The sequence below is a fragment of the Myotis brandtii genome, unplaced genomic scaffold (genome assembly GCF_000412655.1).
Source record: "Myotis brandtii unplaced genomic scaffold, ASM41265v1 scaffold39, whole genome shotgun sequence".
Taxonomy (NCBI): Eukaryota; Metazoa; Chordata; class Mammalia; order Chiroptera; family Vespertilionidae; genus Myotis; species Myotis brandtii.
In genome coordinates this window covers 7,169,771-7,189,528 of record NW_005364953.1, presented here as the reverse complement: position 1 = coordinate 7,189,528, position 19,758 = coordinate 7,169,771, and the positions used below count along the sequence as shown (strand labels likewise).

General features: G+C 38.9%; 1 protein-coding gene across 1 annotated transcript in view; it reads right to left on the bottom strand.

The window, feature by feature from the left end:
• The window catches only part of OCRL (oculocerebrorenal syndrome of Lowe), a 54,386-nt gene that overhangs the window by 14,021 nt on the left and 20,607 nt on the right, over nt 1–19,758 (bottom strand). The window contains exons 9-18 of the mRNA XM_005872762.2: nt 19,022–19,123; nt 18,142–18,256; nt 16,948–17,064; nt 16,658–16,845; nt 14,284–14,395; nt 11,754–11,863; nt 10,157–10,292; nt 6,536–6,646; nt 5,529–5,694; nt 5,027–5,262 (exon numbers count right to left, since the gene is read on the bottom strand). Coding sequence (XP_005872824.1) covers nt 5,027–5,262; nt 5,529–5,694; nt 6,536–6,646; nt 10,157–10,292; nt 11,754–11,863; nt 14,284–14,395; nt 16,658–16,845; nt 16,948–17,064; nt 18,142–18,256; nt 19,022–19,123 — 1,393 coding nt within the window. The remainder of the gene's footprint in view (nt 1–5,026; nt 5,263–5,528; nt 5,695–6,535; nt 6,647–10,156; nt 10,293–11,753; nt 11,864–14,283; nt 14,396–16,657; nt 16,846–16,947; nt 17,065–18,141; nt 18,257–19,021; nt 19,124–19,758) is intronic.

The window sequence follows — 19,758 nt, the reverse complement described above, 5'->3', positions numbered from 1 at the left end:
GAGAATGTAAAAACAAGAGCAATCTCTGAAAGAACAATCAAAAGGCAGTAGATTTACATTGTGAGTTTACTTCCCTGGCTACGGGCATAAAGTGGATATAAATTACAGTTATTTCAACACTAGGCTCAAGTCTGAAAATAGAAGCACCACTTAGCCCCCACTAACAAACAGCATACTCGCAAGGTAGTCCTATGGTTACTGCTAATTACTTAGTTCAACTGACCTGCCCACTCTCTGCAAAAGGCTACACCATTGACCACATTAAAAAAGGGAACCTCGTTCAGGATTTCCTCAGTGGGGCAACATTGGCACACTACAAATGTATAGCAAATCATTCTTTACCCCAGCATTCACTCTGAGAGGAATTTTCCCAGTAGTAAATGCAGCTAAAATAATTTAAAAGAGTCATTTAGAGGCAGATTCAAATTTAGAAATTAAAAGCAGGAAACTGAATGATACTGAAGTTCTAAACAGGATTGCTTCATGTGAAATTAAAGAGAAGAAACACAAACCATACACCTCACAGGATAAGAAATGGGTGGTTAGATCAGTAATACAAAGGAAACACCTAGGAGAGAAATCACTGAAGATGAATTAACCACCAAGTTGTTATTCTTGTTATTTTAAATTTTTGATATTATTTTCCTAATAGACATGACCCCAAGCAAGTACAGTTTGTCTACCCATCACTCAACTAGTTTCATCTCTGTGTTTACAAGTCAAACCTTAAACCAGATCTGGTGCATTCAAATCTGGTCTCTTCTACATAAGGGACATAGTGAATTAAGGTTAAAGGTACAAGTGAAAAATTACAAGATTTCTATTGTTAACACAAATTAAAAACTTGTAGTCTAGTCTACAAGCAACACTGGAATGTTCCTCCTAATGTGTCCATTTGCAAGCTCACACCACTCATCAAAGCCTCCTGCTTGCTCTCTAGATGCTCTCTGGCTCTCCTATAAACTCATCTGTTGACTTTGAGACTCTCTATCCCCTGCCCCCACCCTACCTAACCAGCTCCACACACTCTTATCTTTAATATCCACTCTTCCCAATGAAATCTTACAACTTTTCATTTTCATCTTTTAACCTTAATGCACTATGTCCTTATGCCTGGAAGAGACTGCTTACCTAATATATTAGTACACTTGGACTTGACTCGAAACTCTTCCATGACACACCCCAAAACACTTTCCTAGTCCACTTTATTCTTAGGTGCTGAACTAACTTCTAGTTATGTTAATGCTACATGCACGAAATATTCATTAAAGCCAAAATAGGCTGATTTTCAGATTGATTTTTACAAAGATTAGCTGGTTAATCAATAAGCTTTTATAGCATATAAGGGCTTGAATAAACAGCACAGGAAGGGGATCTATTATTAACACAAATTACAAGCTCCATAACTCTCATTCTAAATGACATTCCAAAATATTGACTTCCCAAACACACTGGACATTAGCCAGTAAAGGTGGTTAATGTTTACATTATCTCTAACCGAACTCCCTATTAACCTTGATTTAGAATTTAGCCATATTCTACATACAAGAAAACTTTCATTACCACAAAATTACAGAACCCACATAAACTCCATAGTATTTTGTATCCATGTGTAATAAGTAAATACTAATGATTATATGCTAATCTTAATAAACCATAAAAGTCTTATCTTAATTCTGAAAAAGTATAAAAATAATTATAAACAGGTTCTCCTTGCCACTTGGGCTAATCCCAACTATTCTAGAGGGGCAAAGTCACTACCATTGAGATGGGAATGAAGAATGAAAGTACTCATGCCAAGAGGGTTTGGCACAAGAATCTTTCTGAAATGGTACATGGAGAGTCAACACAGGCACTGAACTCATGTCTGGTTTCACTCAAAATTTAGAGTAAATAATACAAAGATGACAACAGGTACCATTATTAATAGTATCATCTCATGGGATATGAAATATCATCTTGGGACTTGGAACAAAGCATTTCAGAAGGGCAAAATCAAGAGTGGGAAAGGTATTACGATTGGGGTACAGATAATGTTAGATTTCTTGTTTACTGCCCACACTAATATGGATAATTTTCCCATCAATGAAATATAGGAATTTAATAATGCAAAAATGCAACAGGATGTGAAAAGAATCAAAACCCTAAGTTCTACAAAATAAAAGATTTAAAAGAATAAATGACGACTACACACATACAATTTAATAAGAACTCAGCAATTTTGTAATGAAAAATTGATCAGGGTTCTACTTTTTTAAACCTTGAATTATTTGTGCACAAAAAGGAAAGGATTTCCTACAGAGCCATTAACTGCACTACAGATTTTGGCTACTTCCTATTCATGGTCAAACATGGTTAAATTACCTGATATTTTAAATAAAAATTTTAAATTGTATGCTTGCTGAGCTCCTTCCAGTCACTTTAATATGGGACAATTACTGTGGGTATTGTAATGCTTTTGCCAACTCTGACAAAAAGTAAAGCTAGATTCCAGGTTACAGGAAATAGGTGGGAAGAGGGAGTTTAAAGGGATAAGTTTAGCCCAACTGGTGTGGTTCAGTGATTGAGCATCAACCCATGAACTAAGAGGTCACTGGTTTGATTCCCAGTCAAGGAACATGCCCAGGTTGCAGGCTTAATCCCCAGTGTGGGGCATGCAGGAGGCAGCCGATCAATGATTCTCTCTCATCATTGATGTTTCTATCTCCTCCTCTCCCTTCCTCTCTCTGAAATCAATAAAAAGATATATTTTTTTTAAAAGGATAAGTTTAAAAAATTATCAAGAGGAAATAATCAAATTTTGGAAATGGTGGACAGCTGTTCTGGACTCTTAAAAATTAAAAATTCAATTCCATTAAAGAAAAAAGGGAGAACTGATCTGCTCTAAAAGAGACTGAAGATCTCACCAAATGTACTGTATGAATCCAGATTGGATTTTGGCTTTAAGAAAGCTACAAAAAAAAACACCTCTTGGAACAACTGGAGAAATCTAGATATGGACTGCCTAGTTTCCTTAGGCATAATAATGGTACTACTGTGCTTATACACAAGTTGTCCTATTCCTTAAGAGACACAGGCTGAAATATTCACTGGTGAAAGTGCCATATCACCACTCAATTTCAAATGGAAAAGCCAAACCCCCCGCCCCCCAAAAAACCCTCTCTATACCGAGGTGGGCAAAAGTAAGTTTACAGTTGTGAGTACACAACATAGAGTTTATTCTTGTATTAGTATTTAACAATTATTGTATGATTTATTTGTATTACATCTGTAAATCTACTTTTGCCCACCCCACTCCTGTATGTATGTAAAGCATGTGAGTGTTCTTTTTTTTTTTTAATCCTCAGCTGAGGATATGTTTTTATTGATTTCAGAGACAGAGGAAGGAGGCAGAGAGAAAGAAACATTGATGTGAAAGAGAAATGTCTATTGGTTGCCTCACATACATGCCCTGACCAGGGATCGAACCCACAACCTAGGTATGTGCCCTGAAGGGGAGTCAAACCCACAACCTTTGGTGTAGGGGATGAAGCTCCAACTTTCTGAGCCACCTGGCCGGGGATGTACTGTTCTTTCAATTTTTACATTTGCCATTTTCAAAATAAAAAGTTGAAACAAAGAAAGCTGGAAATAGTGTTTGGAATGGAGATAAGAGGGTATGAGAAAAAGAAAAACAACTTCATTTAGAATATATTCTAAAAGGTTAAATGTTAAATTTGAAAGACAGAACTATGTTGGTAGAAGAAAAAACAAGTCTGAAAAATAACAGAATGTCAGGATATGAATTTCTGAAAAAAATGGTTTTCTCTTGGATGGGGGTAATACCCTCAGTCATAAGGGCTCTAGGGAAACACGTACAATTCCAAGAAAGAATGCTGGGACTGGACTCAAGGGCTTTAATCTGCCATCTGAGTCATAGCTGAAACAATCCCATGGCAACAGAACAGATCACAGGCAGACAAGCCAGCAGCCTGCCTGCTGGCCCAGCCCTCTAGCTAGATGATACAATCATGTTCTGGCCAGGCAAAAAGATCAAGTGAATTCTAATGGTAGTGATAATGCAGGGCTGTCACGTCACCTACTTTCTTTGGCAAAAGATCAAGGATATACTTTTATAGCCTAAAGAGGTCTGCACACAAATCTAACAATACATTCATTTAGAAGAAAACTTAATAGGATGAACTTGCTACTAAATCAATGTATGTTCCTAAAGATAATATAAGCATTTCCTTCATAAGGACACTAATATTACAACTTAGTGACAGGGAAGGGGAAAGTCTCCTCCTTTCTTTTCTTAAGAGAGTCACATTAAACATGTATCAAACTTCTGTGAACATTATAATCTTCTGGAATGCTGATATGTGCAGATTCCTGGGCCTCACACCCTGAGAATCTGGTTCTGTTGCCAGAGGTGGGGGGAGGTACCTGCACTTGCGTAACGACCCCAGGGCTTCTGAGGCAGGCCTTCTGAGGTTCACATACAGGCCTAGGCTGCAATAAGCAGCCAAGTTTGACTTAGATTAGATAAGATATAGTGATGAGCAGTGGACTGGGAGTCAGAAAATCTGGGTGATAGATTTGTCTTAACTTATTCCACTTGGAAAAGTTACTGTCTCTGTGCCTCAGTTTTCTCATATGTTTAATGAGCATAATACTGCTTCTCCCACCTACTGTACCTCATATACATGCCAATTTATACAAAAGTGACTTGGAAGTATGAAGAGGGTAACAAACAAGCATTATATCTTTGAGAAGGGAACCTTTAATCTAATTCAGTGCTTTTAATATTACCTATTATATTCCTGACAAGAGCCAATTACAGATTACCCTTTCCTCTTTCCTTTTAGGCTTAATCTAATGAAAGTAGTCCTAGAGTGACAGTCTCATTCTTATTTATCACATGACAGCCCCCCACAGTCCCACCCCACCCCCTGACAAAAAAGAAAGCAAAGAGACAATGAGGACATCACTTAAGTATTGTGAAAAGTATATCTAAAGGAGATTCATGTCTTAGGATGTTTCTTACCAAGTCTATGAGTTTGGTAACAGGAACTTCTCGAATTGGTCTTTTCATTCGGCACAAAGCCTCTAAGGATGTACCAAAACAACTGGGGAGGTAATTTCCACTGATGGTCAAAAAGTAATCTTTGCCTCCATTCAGGTGAAGGACAAGAATATCTTCAATTTTATCTTCCCCTGAGTTCAGGATGGTCACAGAGTCTTTGCTGACATACACATCTAGGGAAATGTCTACTGTCTCATCTGAAATGTAAGAGATGACACATGGTAAAAGAAACTTCCAATGGGAAAACAAAATGGGGATGAGAACTAACAGAAGGAATATCCTCTAAAAAATCATCAAGTGACAAAGCAGAGAGTGGACACAAAAAAGAGGTATCCCAATACATTGACGGTGAAGGTAAGAGACATGTGGTTAGAGAACAAGAAGTTAAACAAAGGGAGGGGATATGGGAGTCATGAGGAGATGGTACATCACAAGCAGAGACAACGGTAAAGGAAAAACTCACTTGGCTCCAAGTAGCCCTGATTAGGTTCAGCCCGAAGCCATGGCTTGCAGTATTGGCTGTCATTAAGCTTTCGGATGAAAGAAAAATGACAGGGAACCTGTCCATTGTTGGTGATACGGAACTTCTCCTTTTGTAGTTGCCGAAACTTCACATTGGTAAACACAAACTGAGGAAGGACAGACACAAACATGCATCACTAGTAGGGGAAGTAAGTCAGTTGGATTATTCCATAGAAAATATGAATAAAGAATGAGGTAATTATTAACCAGGTGTGCAACTGTCGTATACACTAACCAACTGAGCCAGATGTACATTATCCCCTCTCATATATTACTATGCTCACACCAGCAGAGGAGTTAGGCCAGTGGTTCTCAACCTTCTGGCCCTTTAAATACAGTTCCTCATGTTGTGACCCAACCATAAAATTATTTTCGTTGCTACTTCATAACTGTAATGTTGCTACTGTTATGAATCGTAATGTAAATATCTGATATACAGGATGGTCTTAAGCAACCCCTGTGAAAGGGTCGTTCGACTGCCAAAGGGGTCGCGACCCACAGGTTGAGAACCGCTGAGTTAGGCAGTTCTTGCTACTTCTCTAGGCTACTCTGATTGTTCCTGGGATCCTAACAGGATAACCTAACCTTGGGTCAGGGTTCCTGAGATATGATTTAGTCAGCAACTCTAAAATATTAAATAAGAGTAGCTAAAACCTGAGGGCTTATTTTGTACCAGGCACTGTTTTAAGAGCTTCACATTTATTAACTTGTGTAATCCTCACAACTACCCCTTTATCCAGAAAAGGAAACTGTAGTTCTAAAAGGGTAAGATACTAGCCGTGGTCATAAATCTACTAAATGGCAGTGCTGGGATTGGAATGTAGGCAGTCTGACTTCAGCAGATACTGTCTTCAACATTTTTGCTCTGTTGCCTTCTCTAAGTCACATGGTTTTCCCTGTGCTAACCACCATGGGCAGCAGAAGAAGCTGCCATGTATTTTTGCTCACCTCCCTCCTGCTGATTTCTAAGGAAGGAAGGAAATCATTTTCCATTCTGTCCATAATGCGTACACTATCTTCAAACACTTTCCGATACCTCCGTTCATCAACAACCTTCACCTGAAAGAAAACAAACCTCTTTTCAGTCTTACATGCTCCTAGTTCATCTTTTGAGACTACCTAACAATTACAACAGGTCATTACAGCAATCATTTAAAATAAACCGTGGTTCAAACAACATCCTCAACACTCTCTGTTATCCCACTCCATACAAAACTTTTGCCTGAGACCCTTATTTTAGTCTTATGAGCTCTCAAATATCTCTAAGAATCTAACGATTTTTAAAAGATCACTAAAGCAGCCCTGACCAGTGTGGCTCAGTTGGTCTGAGCATCGTCCCATGCACCGAAAGGTCACTGGTTGGATTCCCGATCAGGGCACATACCCAAGTTGTGGGTGTGATCCCAGTCCGGGGTGCATGCAGGAGGCAACCAATCAATGTTTCTCTCTCTCTCCCTTCTACTCTCTCTAAAGTCAATGAAAACATTTTGTAAAGTCACTAAAGCAAACATAAATGAAACTAAACATTACAGAATCACACACTTTAAGATGAAAGTAACGTTAATCGATTAACTTCCTGGAAAAGTGAAACCTCTGTGCTAAGAAGCTTGGCAATAATAATAACATATTTAAAAAGAATAGTTTCTTTTTCCATGGTTATTTGGTGGTGGAGAAAATGTAATGATTTTGTAAGCGATTTCCTGAACTGTACAAAATGACAGTTTCAAAACATACCTATTATTGTTTCTAACTGATCATAAAGTGGTGAAATAGCAGAAAACATGATTAAAGCGTTTAACTCTATTAGCTGCAATGCACAATGCCAAGAATCATGATATCAACACTCAGATTGTTCATAATGATAAAGGTATGCTAGTAAATGGAGCCTATGGGCATTTTAGAAAATAGCTGACCCAAAATGTCCTAGATTAGACTAAAAGCACGATAACAGACAAACGAGTCATCCTGACCAAAAGATCAAAAATCCTGTCTGACACAGCACTTTCAGCTTCCTGACATAGCTGTTTTTTTCACTATTAAGACTTCATACAAATCAGTGCCAAAAATGAACATAATTAACACAGCATTTTAACTTATTGAGATCCAAGTTTCTTTTTAGAATAGAAACTTGACAAATTCAGTATGAAGGCAGTTAGAGGTTGTAAAGCAAATGTGGAAAATAAAAACATTAAAGCTGAGCAAACATCTGTGGATAAACAGAAAAGCATACGTAAAAGTCTAGAACTGTATTGTCCAATATAATAGTCGCATAGGGACCTTTAAGCTATTTCAAAGTGAAGAGAATTAAAAATTCAGTTCCCAAAGTCACACTAGCCACACTTCAAGTGATCAACAGCTGCCTGCAGCTGGTAGCTACTGTACTGGACAGGATAGATCTAGAACAGTGATAGCGAACCTATGACACGCGTGTCAGAGGTGACACGCGAACTCATTTTTTGGTTGATTTTTTCTTTGTTAAATGGCATTTAAATATATAAAATAAATATCAAAAATATAAATCTTTGTTTTACTATGGTTGCAAAGATAAAAAAATTTCTATATGTGACACGGCACCAGAGTTAAGTTAGGGTTTTTCAAAATGCTGACATGCCGAGCTCAAAAGGTTCGCCATCACTGATTTAGAACATTTCCATCATCACAGAAAAACCTATTGAACAGTGCTGGTCTAGAAAGATATAAATTCATAAGGGTAGTTGGCTTAGCTGGGGAGTGGGGGTTTGGTCAAAGGGGGGGAAAGGGATAGAAAGGAATTGAAGATCTTCAGCCTTATCTGTAAATTTTGCTTAAATATTTTTAATTTTAAAGAGAAAGAACTTTTGAATCCCTGTGTAATTTAAAAAGTAGTAAAAACTAGAAAGACAGACCTTAATTAAAGATACAGAAAAATATACAGGAAGCATGAAAATTTTTAAATATCCTGCTGGGAGCTATGGAGTAAAATGTATGGAGTATTACAAATAGTCCAAGGTTCTAAAAAGAAATACAAACAAAAAAGCCAAGCATAACTGATTAGATCATAAAGATAGTGTTTCAGGAAAGACATCCTTTAAAAATAGATTAAGAGAACTCAAATAATAAAACAGGGTAGCCCACAAGTACAAACTAGAAATTAGGTGGGCTAAAAGCAGTATCTGAAGGCATATCTAGTCAGTAAGTTCTTTAGACCTATAGAAGCATTGTGGGGTAGTAGAAAGAACATCTACACTAGTAGGCTTGGGAGTTAAACAGAGTTAATAGATTTGAATTTCAGCAATCCTTCTAGCTGAATGCTCTTAAAGAAGTTATTTAAATGCATTGGTTCTCCATTTGCTCATCTGTTAAATGAGAAATATTTAACTCAAAGCATTATTGGAAAGCGTAAATGAGATGTGTGTAAATTGCCTTACACAGTCCCTGGCACACACTAGCTACTATTTGAGGAACATTTATTATTATTTTAAAATTTCAAAATGCACAAAAGTGAAGTCATGATTGCCTCAATAAAATTTAGAATCTGTTTTAAGATCAAAAAGCTAATTTTGTACATAAAAGAAATGCCTCAAATTCATTCCCCTTTAATACAGGAGTAGGATAAGACATGTTAGTGATAACCTATCTCAGAAACCCCCCAAATCAACATATACTCAGAGGAAAGTAATTATCCTCCTATGCTGTTTGGCATGTCTTACCTCATTAATCCTCATAAGTAGGTACTATTTTAACCCCATTTTGTAGAGGATAAAACTGAGGCATAGAGCTGTTACACAAATTTTCCATGGTTACACAGAAAGTGGTTGGGCTGGGAATTGAATCTAAGCAGTTCTAGCTATAAAATCCATTCTATCAAGCACTGCACTATACAGATTCTTACAGATTACATTACTGCAGGTCTGGAAAATCTACAAGAAATCATATAAATGTACTAGCTGTAATAAATCAACACGATCCCAAGATATAACCTGCATACTAATAACACACAGCTAGAATATACAATATGAAAACAAAAGCTTTACTCACAACAGAGACAAAAAGTTAAATAATTGGCCATTAACCTAGCCCAGCGTACAATGGAGTTAAAGAGAAATGTGAAACCTGTGTTCCTGGATGGGAAGACTTCATTGTAGAATATGCTTCTTAAAGTCCAGTGTATTTATACAAATTTGGTTGTCTTCTGACCAGTCTGTGCTTTTGCTCCTGCTATCAGCACCCCTCCACCTGGAACCTCTCTCTTGATGCTTCAACTTCTTACTATTTCTGAAGAAAAGCCACTCATCCTTTAAAACATAGCCTCTCTTTTTTATGTATAAGGACTTTAGGAGGCTAAGGTTACTCCCTCGCCATTATGCAGCATGAGAAACATTTGTGTCACTAAAAGGCCTGCAGCGTAAGAGCCATAGAGACAGCATTTAGGAGGGTCAAGGGTGCTAACTTCTCAATACTGCAAATGACTGTTTGGTTATGGAAACATTTATGGCTCACTGAAATACTGATCTGTTCTGAGTCTAAAAAATGCTCTAAGAATACAGATACTTAACACACAAACAAATGAATAAACAAACAAGCCTTTACCCCAATAAGGAAGAGGGCGCTAACAGGCTTGTGGTCACTGGTTTTTAGTTCCATGTGACTCCGGTAATGAAGCTGATTAACATTTGTTCCTCTCCAAAGAATTCGGTCACACCAGGCTGGAACCCGACATTTCCCACTGCAAATAAAGAAAGGAATTATAATGAGAACATACCACACAAGAATGTAATACCTACCACACTGGTTCAAACCTGGGTTAGGCGTTCTTGTTATATACTTCTCCTTCATTAACAACCCCTACTATTATCGTCTCTACCATATTGCAAGCTCTGGTGAAGGGACTGTGTCCGCTTGTTGCCACTGAATTCCCAGTCCCTAGTACAGTATCTGTTGCAAAATAGGTGTTCAATAAACACTTATCTAATGAATGAATAAACAGTGCTCCTAAAGATGAGGATTACATCTTCAACAACATTGTCCTGGGGGAAAGTATAATAGTACCTTCTTAAAATATCCTCAGGTCAGGATTATATACAGAAAATGTCCTCTTCCTTGGCTCTATAAACTATAATGATACTTCACAATAAATAGACAACTAATAAAAATCCAATACTATATTCCTAGACTGGGCTTACTCCCTGGAGATGAGTAATTGGATTTCTCCTTTAAACCTGGATTTTTATGAACAAGTCTAGCTTCTAATAGAAATGAACTAACATCTAAGCATGCCAGTCTGAATACTTAAGAGCCCATAGAATACCAAAGATGGGGAAAAATTCCATTCATCATTCTATTAAAATAAGCAACACTTTGTACACCTGATCCAGAAGGTGACACAAATAAGTTCTTATCAGTAGCTCTTCAGTTGAATTTCAAGTCAGGTGAGTGGAAGAAATAAGGCCAAGAGTACAGATCTTCTGCCAGTGTCACCTTTCACTTTCTGACCAGCTTCTGTGGAGCACAGACTCCTCCCTCCCCACCCTAGTGCTCCCTGAGTCTAAAGAAGCTGAATATGTCCAGGGGCTCAGCCAGCTAGGAAACAAAGAAATAGATAATAGGTAGAAGACCAATAGTTACCAGAAATGTACTGACAATGGCACTTTACTAGGGGTAATTAGGAAACAAAGAGCCCCCAGACAGCTGGTCTCAGCTTTCTCTGGCAGCTGCAGATGTTGGGCCCAGACATCAGAATTTTTTAAAGTCCCCCGAGAGATTCTAAAGTGTACTCAGGATTGAGAACCACTGTGCTGGAAGAACTTCCATGGCTCTTTGTTTTCATTTTCTGGTGTCTTGAGTCAAATAGTTAACAAACAGTTTGGCAAAGGGCAAAAGGTAAGGAAAAGGGTGAGATCAGGAAGGTCAAAATCTAAGCAAGTCTGCCAGGGTGAAAAAAATAAGGTACTGCAGATAGCCCATAAGACTGCAACAGCCCTGATATAGAAGTTATACTTTTTAGAAATATGCTCATCTTTGAGTTCACGTGAATTAAAAACTCTTCTATAATAGCACTGAACCAACAGGTGTTTTATATCAGCTTCTGTGGCATGACCTAAAAATTTCCTACCCCTTCACCACCATGGAGGGGCAGAAATAAGATCAGGCCTTAACCTATTCCTCGAGGAGGCTTTTGCTACTTTACCTGGAATCCCATCGGTCTGTTTTGGAGTCATACTTATAAGTGGGGATAAACCTGATTTCCCCTTCAGTGAAGTCAGGAAAAGCCTTTTTCTGTGTGCGCTGAATATTTAGCTACAAATAGAAAGAAGCATCACATAAGCAGGGTCACACCGTCCTATGTAATAAAAGCCTAATATGCAAATTGTCCCCTTGATCAGGAGTTCAACCGCTCCCTATGACATGCAGTGACCACCCGGGGGGAGGGGAGGGCACGAAACATGGCAGGCATCGGCGGTGATGCGCTGTGACCTCTTGCTGGCTACCTGGGGGCGGGGGTGACAGGGACGGAGGTGTGGTGAGAATGCGGGGTGTCTGCTGAGCTCACTCTCACTTCCCCTGCTACCCTCCCCTGGGATGCCAGGGCTTGTGTGCCGGGGAAGCCCCCACACTTAGGTGCCACGGCGTCTTCCAGATGAGCTGGGCTGCAGCTGCCAGGACCGCAGGGGCCAGTCAGGCTCCCTGTGGGTTTGTGCAGGAGCCGGTCTGCGAGGCTGGCCAGGAGAGAGCGCGCTGCCCGCCTTCCATGCTGCGCCGCTAGATGGCCCAGAGGCCCACACTGCGCCCCAGCCCACGGCATCCAGCCATGCTCACCGCATCTCTGTGGGAACTCGGGTGCCACGACTCAGGTGGAGGGGTCACGCGGGGGTCTGAGGGCCCAGGTGCTGCCCAGGGCCCAGAGGTCAGCTGGGACCTGCCCTTCCATGCCAGACACTCATGCTTCAATCGCTAGCCAGGCCTAGGGACCGCACCTGTGCACGACTTTTGTGCACCGGGCCTCTAGTCTTAATAAGTGATAATCTGGTAGATTGGCCATTTCTAAGTAGTTAGTTCCACAGCCTTTGCAACTGTCAAAGTATATAAATAAAATTTCTGTACCTTATGAATTGAATCATGTAATTCCCATAGCACCCAAACTCATCAACAGATAGGATGCTCATTATGAGCACACTGCTGATTATTTATTGGTAATAATGGTTAGGTAAAATGGAAAAATTAAATCTGAATATTCCTAAATTCCCTGAAGTTGGACAGGAACCATCTAGCACAATTTTACTTTTAAAAAAAGCACACATGCCTAGCTGGTATGGCTCAGTGGTTGAACATCGACCTATGAACCAGGAAGCCACAGTTCGATTCCTGGTCAGGGCACATGCCCAGGTTTCAGGCTTGATCCCCAGTGTGGGGTGTGCAGGAGGCAGCCGATCAATTATTCTCTCCCATCATTGTTGTTGCTATATCTCTCTCTCCCTCTCCCTCTCTCTCTCTAAAAAAAAAAAAGCACACAGCTCTAGCCAGTTGCTCAGTGGTTAGAGCGTCAGCCCACAAACTGAAGAGTCACCAGGTTCTATTCTGGTCAAGGGCACATACCTTAGTTACAGGCTCGATCCTGGCCCTAATTGGGGCACATGAGGGAGGCAATCTATATGCCTCTCTCACAATGATGTTTTTCTCTCTGTCTCTTCCCCTTCCTCCCACTCTCTCTAAAAATCAATGAAAAACATATCGTCAGGTGAGGATTTAAAAAAATACCACACAAATGTTGGATAATTCCAAAAATCAAATTCAGTGAAGAGCTACAGATTGTTTTGAAAGTTATCCTCACTCAAATATTTTACCAGAAGTACATAAGACGAAGAATTTAATCCAACTATAACCCCTTTGGAGGCAGGATAAAGCCATGCAAAGAAATTAGCCAACCAACCTCAATGTGAAGGAAGACAGCCAAGAAAGGCTCACTATAAAAACCATTCTACTGCAAAACACCTGAAATTTTAGTATGTCAGATCAAAAGGCTCATGGAAGGATTGAAAGACATTCAAATAAGCATTCACTTTTATCATCCAGTACTCATAAGCTGAAATAAAAATTCAAGTCCTGTGCTAGGTTCCGAGGCAAATTTACAGAAAACTAGGTTCCAGAATATCAAGTTTTATATAAATGTTACCAAAACAATACTTTCCCCACAGATTTTAACATCTATAACTCAGCTAGCCCCAACCCCTCGATCAGTTCACATTAAACCACAGTCTGTGTTATTTGTCCCAAACTTCTCTTCTGTGCTTCCAGATTCCCTTACAGGACTTCCCTTTTACCTCTAAACTATTGCTGAGCCTGCCAAACAATCAGAGCAGCTTTCCCTATTCCATCTGCCAAACCACATCAACATGGCTGAAGGCCCACTTCCTCCAGGAAGTGTTCTCAAATTCATCCCACCCATCCTCCAACTCATTGACACAAATCTTTTCTTGATAAAAAGTTAATGAATAACCTTATATTTACTCTTTATCACTATCTCACCTCCTGCCATCTAAGTGCTTCATAAAAGCACCACAAACCTTGTGTGCATTCACTGCATCACTAATCACACTGTTTCCCAAGACAATGAGACCCTTCCATCTATTCCTAGAGTAAGACACACCTCCCACACGTCTGTCTCATAATAATTTTATCTGCTATCTAAGAAAGTACCTATAAAATGAAAATTTACTTACCTGGTCAAATTTCAGGAGTCTCGGAAGATCATTCCTGCTAATAAGACTCTTCACTTCGTTGGCATCAGGCATGCAAAGTCTATAGTTCAAATCTCCCAACCAGATGACCACACTGAGGATCAAGAAATATATGAACATGCTAAGTGAAATTAGTCAGTCAGAAAAAACTAAGAACTATATGATTTCACTCATATGTGGGATACAAAATTCATGAACACAAACAGTGTGGTGATTGCCAGAGGGAAGGGGGGAGGGTCCTAATAGAAGGTGACAGAAGATTTGACTTTGGGTGGTAGGCACATGGTGCAATATACAGATCGTGTAACACCGAAACTCACACCTGAAACCTATATGTTCATGCTGACCAGTGTCACCCCAATCAGTTTAATAAACATTTAAAAAAGAGAAATACATACACAGACGTAGCCATAATTAGCATGAAAATCAATCAGAGAAGAAAAATGGGCAGATTGTTGATAAGGATTTGTTTGTCACTATCTGACAAGGGCCTGAAGCTGAAATTGTCCTTTAGGGGCAAGCACTATCAATACCTGAGAGGGATTAGGGATTATAAAATAGGCAGGAGGGTAGGCACTCCAAACATGAAGAACAATGGCGAGGAAATAACACAGTATATGTATGGGATTCAGAAGCCAAGGAGTTAACTGCCTGAGAGAAGCATGTAGTTTATTTGCTGGACCAGCTTCAAAATTTTGCCTGGCTGCTTACCAGGTCTCTAAGGGAAGAGAATCTGAATGTTTTCTGTCTCTATAAGCCCTGGATTCTGTAGGCTCTCCACTAAGGTCTGCGTGGTCTGAATGACACCTCTTCCACTGGGAAAAGTGGGTCCAGGGCTCTCTGCTGCAGCCAATCTTTCTGCCCCTGCCCCAGATCTGTGCTCCAAATCCCAAGCAGAAAGGAGACTGAAATATGTTGGGATCTATAGGCTCCCAATCACACCAACAGACCCCTACATGTGCTGAGAACCCCACAGGTGAGACCTTGCAATTACCATACCAAATGGATTCTCCTGTGAGCTACTCAAGCACTGAATGAGTCTCTTTGCCAATCTTAAGTGCAACACGGAATTTCTGGAATCCTGAGGAAATAAATTTATGGAACTTCAGGGCAACTTTATGACCATTAATGCCAAGGCCTTGATTTTACCACTGTGAAACAGAATTCCACCTGATCCTAATTATTGAGACAATATGAAAACAGGCCAACATCACTATCCTTCTGCCCCTGCCCCAGATCTGTGCTCTTTCCTCAGTTACCCGACTCTCTATTGATTTTACTACCCCAAGATTATCTTTTGTTTTCCTACAATTCCCATCTCAAACCACTTATTCTAAACCACATCATCCTCTCAGAATTCCAATTACCAGTATTAATTTCTTTACAACTGATCATTTTCTACCACCCAACCCATTCCTCAATTGATTTCTGCTTCTATCCTTATTAAGTCCCATTCTTCACTAAACTGTCTCTCATACTGATCCATTGGGGTCTGTAAATCTCCACCATCCCTATTCTTAATGATTCACAGGTATTAAAAGAACAATGTAGATCTATATATACTGGCTTAAAAAGAGATCCACAATAAATAGGACAATATAGTCCCATATAATAAGTATGTGCTTGTATGTGCATAGAAAAAAGTCTAGAACAGCACTATTCAAAAGAAATACAATGCACATCACAAATGTAATTGTAAATTTGTAATCGTTTCATTTAAAAAGTAAAAGAAACAAGTGAAAATAACTTTAACAATAAATTTCATTTAACTCAATATATCCGTTATTATCATTTCATCATGTAATCAATACTAAAAATTTTAGATATTTTACATGTTTTCCCAAGTCTCTGAAATCTACTGTATAGTTTATGATTATAGCACATCTCAGCTCAGCCTAGCTGCTTTTCAGAACCCCAGCCACCCCTGGCTCCTGGCTGTCATATTGGACAGCATGGACTTAGAAGGATACACACCAAACTGTTAGTAGTGGTTTTCTCTGGAGAGAGAGATTGGCTGGGGAGAGTAGAGGATAAGAAATCAGGGATTTTTACTTTTAATCTTATCCTTATTACATTTCCAATGAACATTTCTATTTTATAATTGGAAAACAATAAAAACTGACTCCAATGGACAGACCCTTCCTGCGTTACTTGAGATGCCCTAACAGAATTAACCTTTCCTCTGATAGCATCTAATTTCTCTGCCTCCATGAATCTATTCCTCCAAACCCCCTCTTCTTTGTGACTCTATCCCTAAATGGTAATCCCTTACTCTTCACGGTTCTACAGTTTCTCACCATGCTTATTCTTTTCTCAGCTCTACTATTCCAAGGCTAAAGGAGACTTAACCACTCACTCATGTTTCATGATGTTCAGCTGCGGGAGGGCCTGATTTGGGACCACAAAACTCATTCGTGCACAGATGTCCTTATAATCTTGATTCCTTCTCTCGAAGTCCTCCACATGGGCAGCCAGGTGGGAATTGACAATGCAAAAAGTAGTATTGTGAAATACAAACCTCACTGCTACCCCACCTTTGTTTCCCTGTTGGCAAGAGTAATTGTTCAGTTAGTTCAAAGATACAAATAGCAACTGAACTTCACATGGACATAAGTAATAATCAAGCCCATTTCCAAAGGAACTCACCATTTTCCCCATGACTCCGGTTCCAACTGTTTCTGTAGCAACATCACAGATATATTGCCACTGATCCTTTCTGGCAAATATCATGAGCATCATTCCAACAAGGCGAACTAGTTGAACCTATGAGAGCCAAGGTGTTAGAAAAGGTTCATGTTAATACCACTCTTTTTAGATACCACATATCTAACTTCACACAACTAAATTTCCATCAAGAATACATAACGAATACCCAACCTGTATCCAAATCATCTAATTTCTTGGTGGACCTCCATGAAGAGGAAACAAAATTTCTCTTGGGAAGCTCTTCTGACCAGTAAGTTAAAAGTCTTCAGGGGACAATGAGTGCACTCAGCTCTAGAGCCATTATTTTAATCACTTTTTTTAGCCTATCAGGAGTAGGGCATATTAAAAATTCAAATAGTGAAGAGAAAACCTCTATCCCAGTTTGTTCCTTTTTCCCTCCTTCCTAGTTTCTAATTTCCAATTTCCCTTTTATTTTGATTATCTTAAGTCTGTGAACTAGAACTAGACATATGTCTGAAATAAGTATTAGGCAGGAGCTGATTTGAGAGGAATAACATCATCAGGATATTTATTACCTACATCAACTGTTAGAAGATACAGATAAAAATTACTCAGGCATATAACTCCTTTTAAAGGTCTTAGTGTGGTAACCCTGCAATTAAAACAACTCTTATGGTAGCCTCTACCTTGTGCCTTCTAAAGACCAACAAATTGGCCCACCTTGCTAAAGTCTTGACTTATGACCAAGTTTAGAACTCATTTAAATACCCAAACACTTTGTATTCTTGCTCTGATTCCAAAACATACCCTATGCATCTGCATGCTTCAAATTGCTTTTCTGTAAAGCATTCATTTCTGACAATGTCAGTGAACAATTTCAACCTTAAACTCTTACTCCACAAATCAGTGGCTTTATAGGTAATTGTTTTAATTATTGTTATAAAAATAATTTTTTTTCTCCTAAAAGCTAACTGAGCAATGAAAATACAGAATCAGAAAGCTCAGGAAATTTTTTTCTAAGATAGGTATAAAAAGGATTAGTCTGCCCTATTCCAGTATTACACATGAGAAAAAATCAATTAAATCATTCTTTTGGAACAAGTTATACATAACAATAAATTCTAGACAGTTCTATTTAGTCATATACTAAAAAGATAATTAAATGTGACTTACTTTCTTGTACTTGGCTTTGGAATGCAAAGCCCTTTCCACAGCCATGGACCATTCTTGTTCTTTGATGGATTCAAAGTAGAAAAATGCTTCTGTGCTCAAGTCCAGCTCTTGGAATCTGAGAAGAGGATGTAAAATCTATACATATCCCATAAATATAGCTGACTACCTTCTGTCCCATTTTGAGACATTAGGTGAAAAAAGAAATGGGAGAGAGAGAAATTTTATAGAACTGCTCTGCTAATCCAGGTGATCTGTAAAGATAAGTAGCTTTCTTTTCAAAAGACTCCCCATAGCCCTAACTGGTTTGGCTCAGTGGATAGAGAGTTGGCCTACGGACTTAAAGGTCCCAGGTTTGATTCCAGTCAAGGGCATGTACCTTGGTTGCGGGCACATCCCCAGTAGGAGGTGTGCAGGAGGCAGCTGATCGATGTTTCTCTCTCATCGGTGTTTCCAACTCTCTATCCCTCTCCCTTCCTCTCTGTAAAAAATAAATAAAATATATTTTAAAAAAAGACTCCCCACAAGTATATGCACAGACTATGCAAGATGTATACATACAACTCTCCACAAGGGATACAGAAGAGTTTTGCTTATACATCTTAGAAATAGTAACTGTTAGAACTGACTCCATGTCTCAGTTTCTGTGAAGGATATAGTTTTCTGTGTATTTCAAGAGGACTAGATGTTTCCTTATACCATTTTAAACATCTGTTCATTTTTGATCTCACAAAATTGACCCACAAATAACTCTCACTTAAGAGTCTACAGCAGAATTTTACCATAAAGTTTTTTGTTTTTGTTTTTAAAAAAGGAAGGCAAAATTTCACATAAACTAACACCAAACATACAGCCAAAAGGAAAGTCCAAATGTGTTCTTTACCCAATGCAGTAGATATCAGGAGGATCCGGATCACAGTTCAGCCAAGGTTCTAACCCACTATCAGGAGACTGGCCATTCACATTCCAAGTTCCAACAAAAAATCTAATACATAATACAAAAAAAAAAAGTAAAAACAAATGTCAACAATGAACCAATGGAAGTTCTCTCATCACTTCTATACAACGGTATGTTCAAAATAAGCCAACATAATTTCTCAAATGTTTTGCCAAACATAAGAAAAACCACCTGCATGTAGAACACAAAGGCAGTGAGCTTATTCTCTCTAAGCTTTACATTAGGTGAACATATAGAAAGGAGCCAAGTCTCTATTTAAAAAACACAAAGTTAATTGATCTGCCATATTTCTTTTCAATTCAACTCCATCCAAACTCATACTTGAAGGGAGAGCTTATTGATGGGGAAGAGATATCGTCATGCTGTAAGTGTGTTTTAATATGGATAACTAAGAGCTGGTTCTTTGAAAGGATAAACAAGATTGATGAACCTCTCGCCAGGCTCACCAAGAAACAAAGAGAGAGGACCCAAATAAACAAAATCAGAAATGAAAGAAGTTAAGTAACAACTGACCCTACTGATATACAAGCTTCCAAAACTCAATCAGGAAGAATCAAAAAACCTGAATAGGCTGATAACTACTGATGAAATTGAAACAGTAATCAAAAAGCTTCCAGCAAACAAAAGCCCTGGACCAGATGGCTTCACAGGGGAGTTTTACC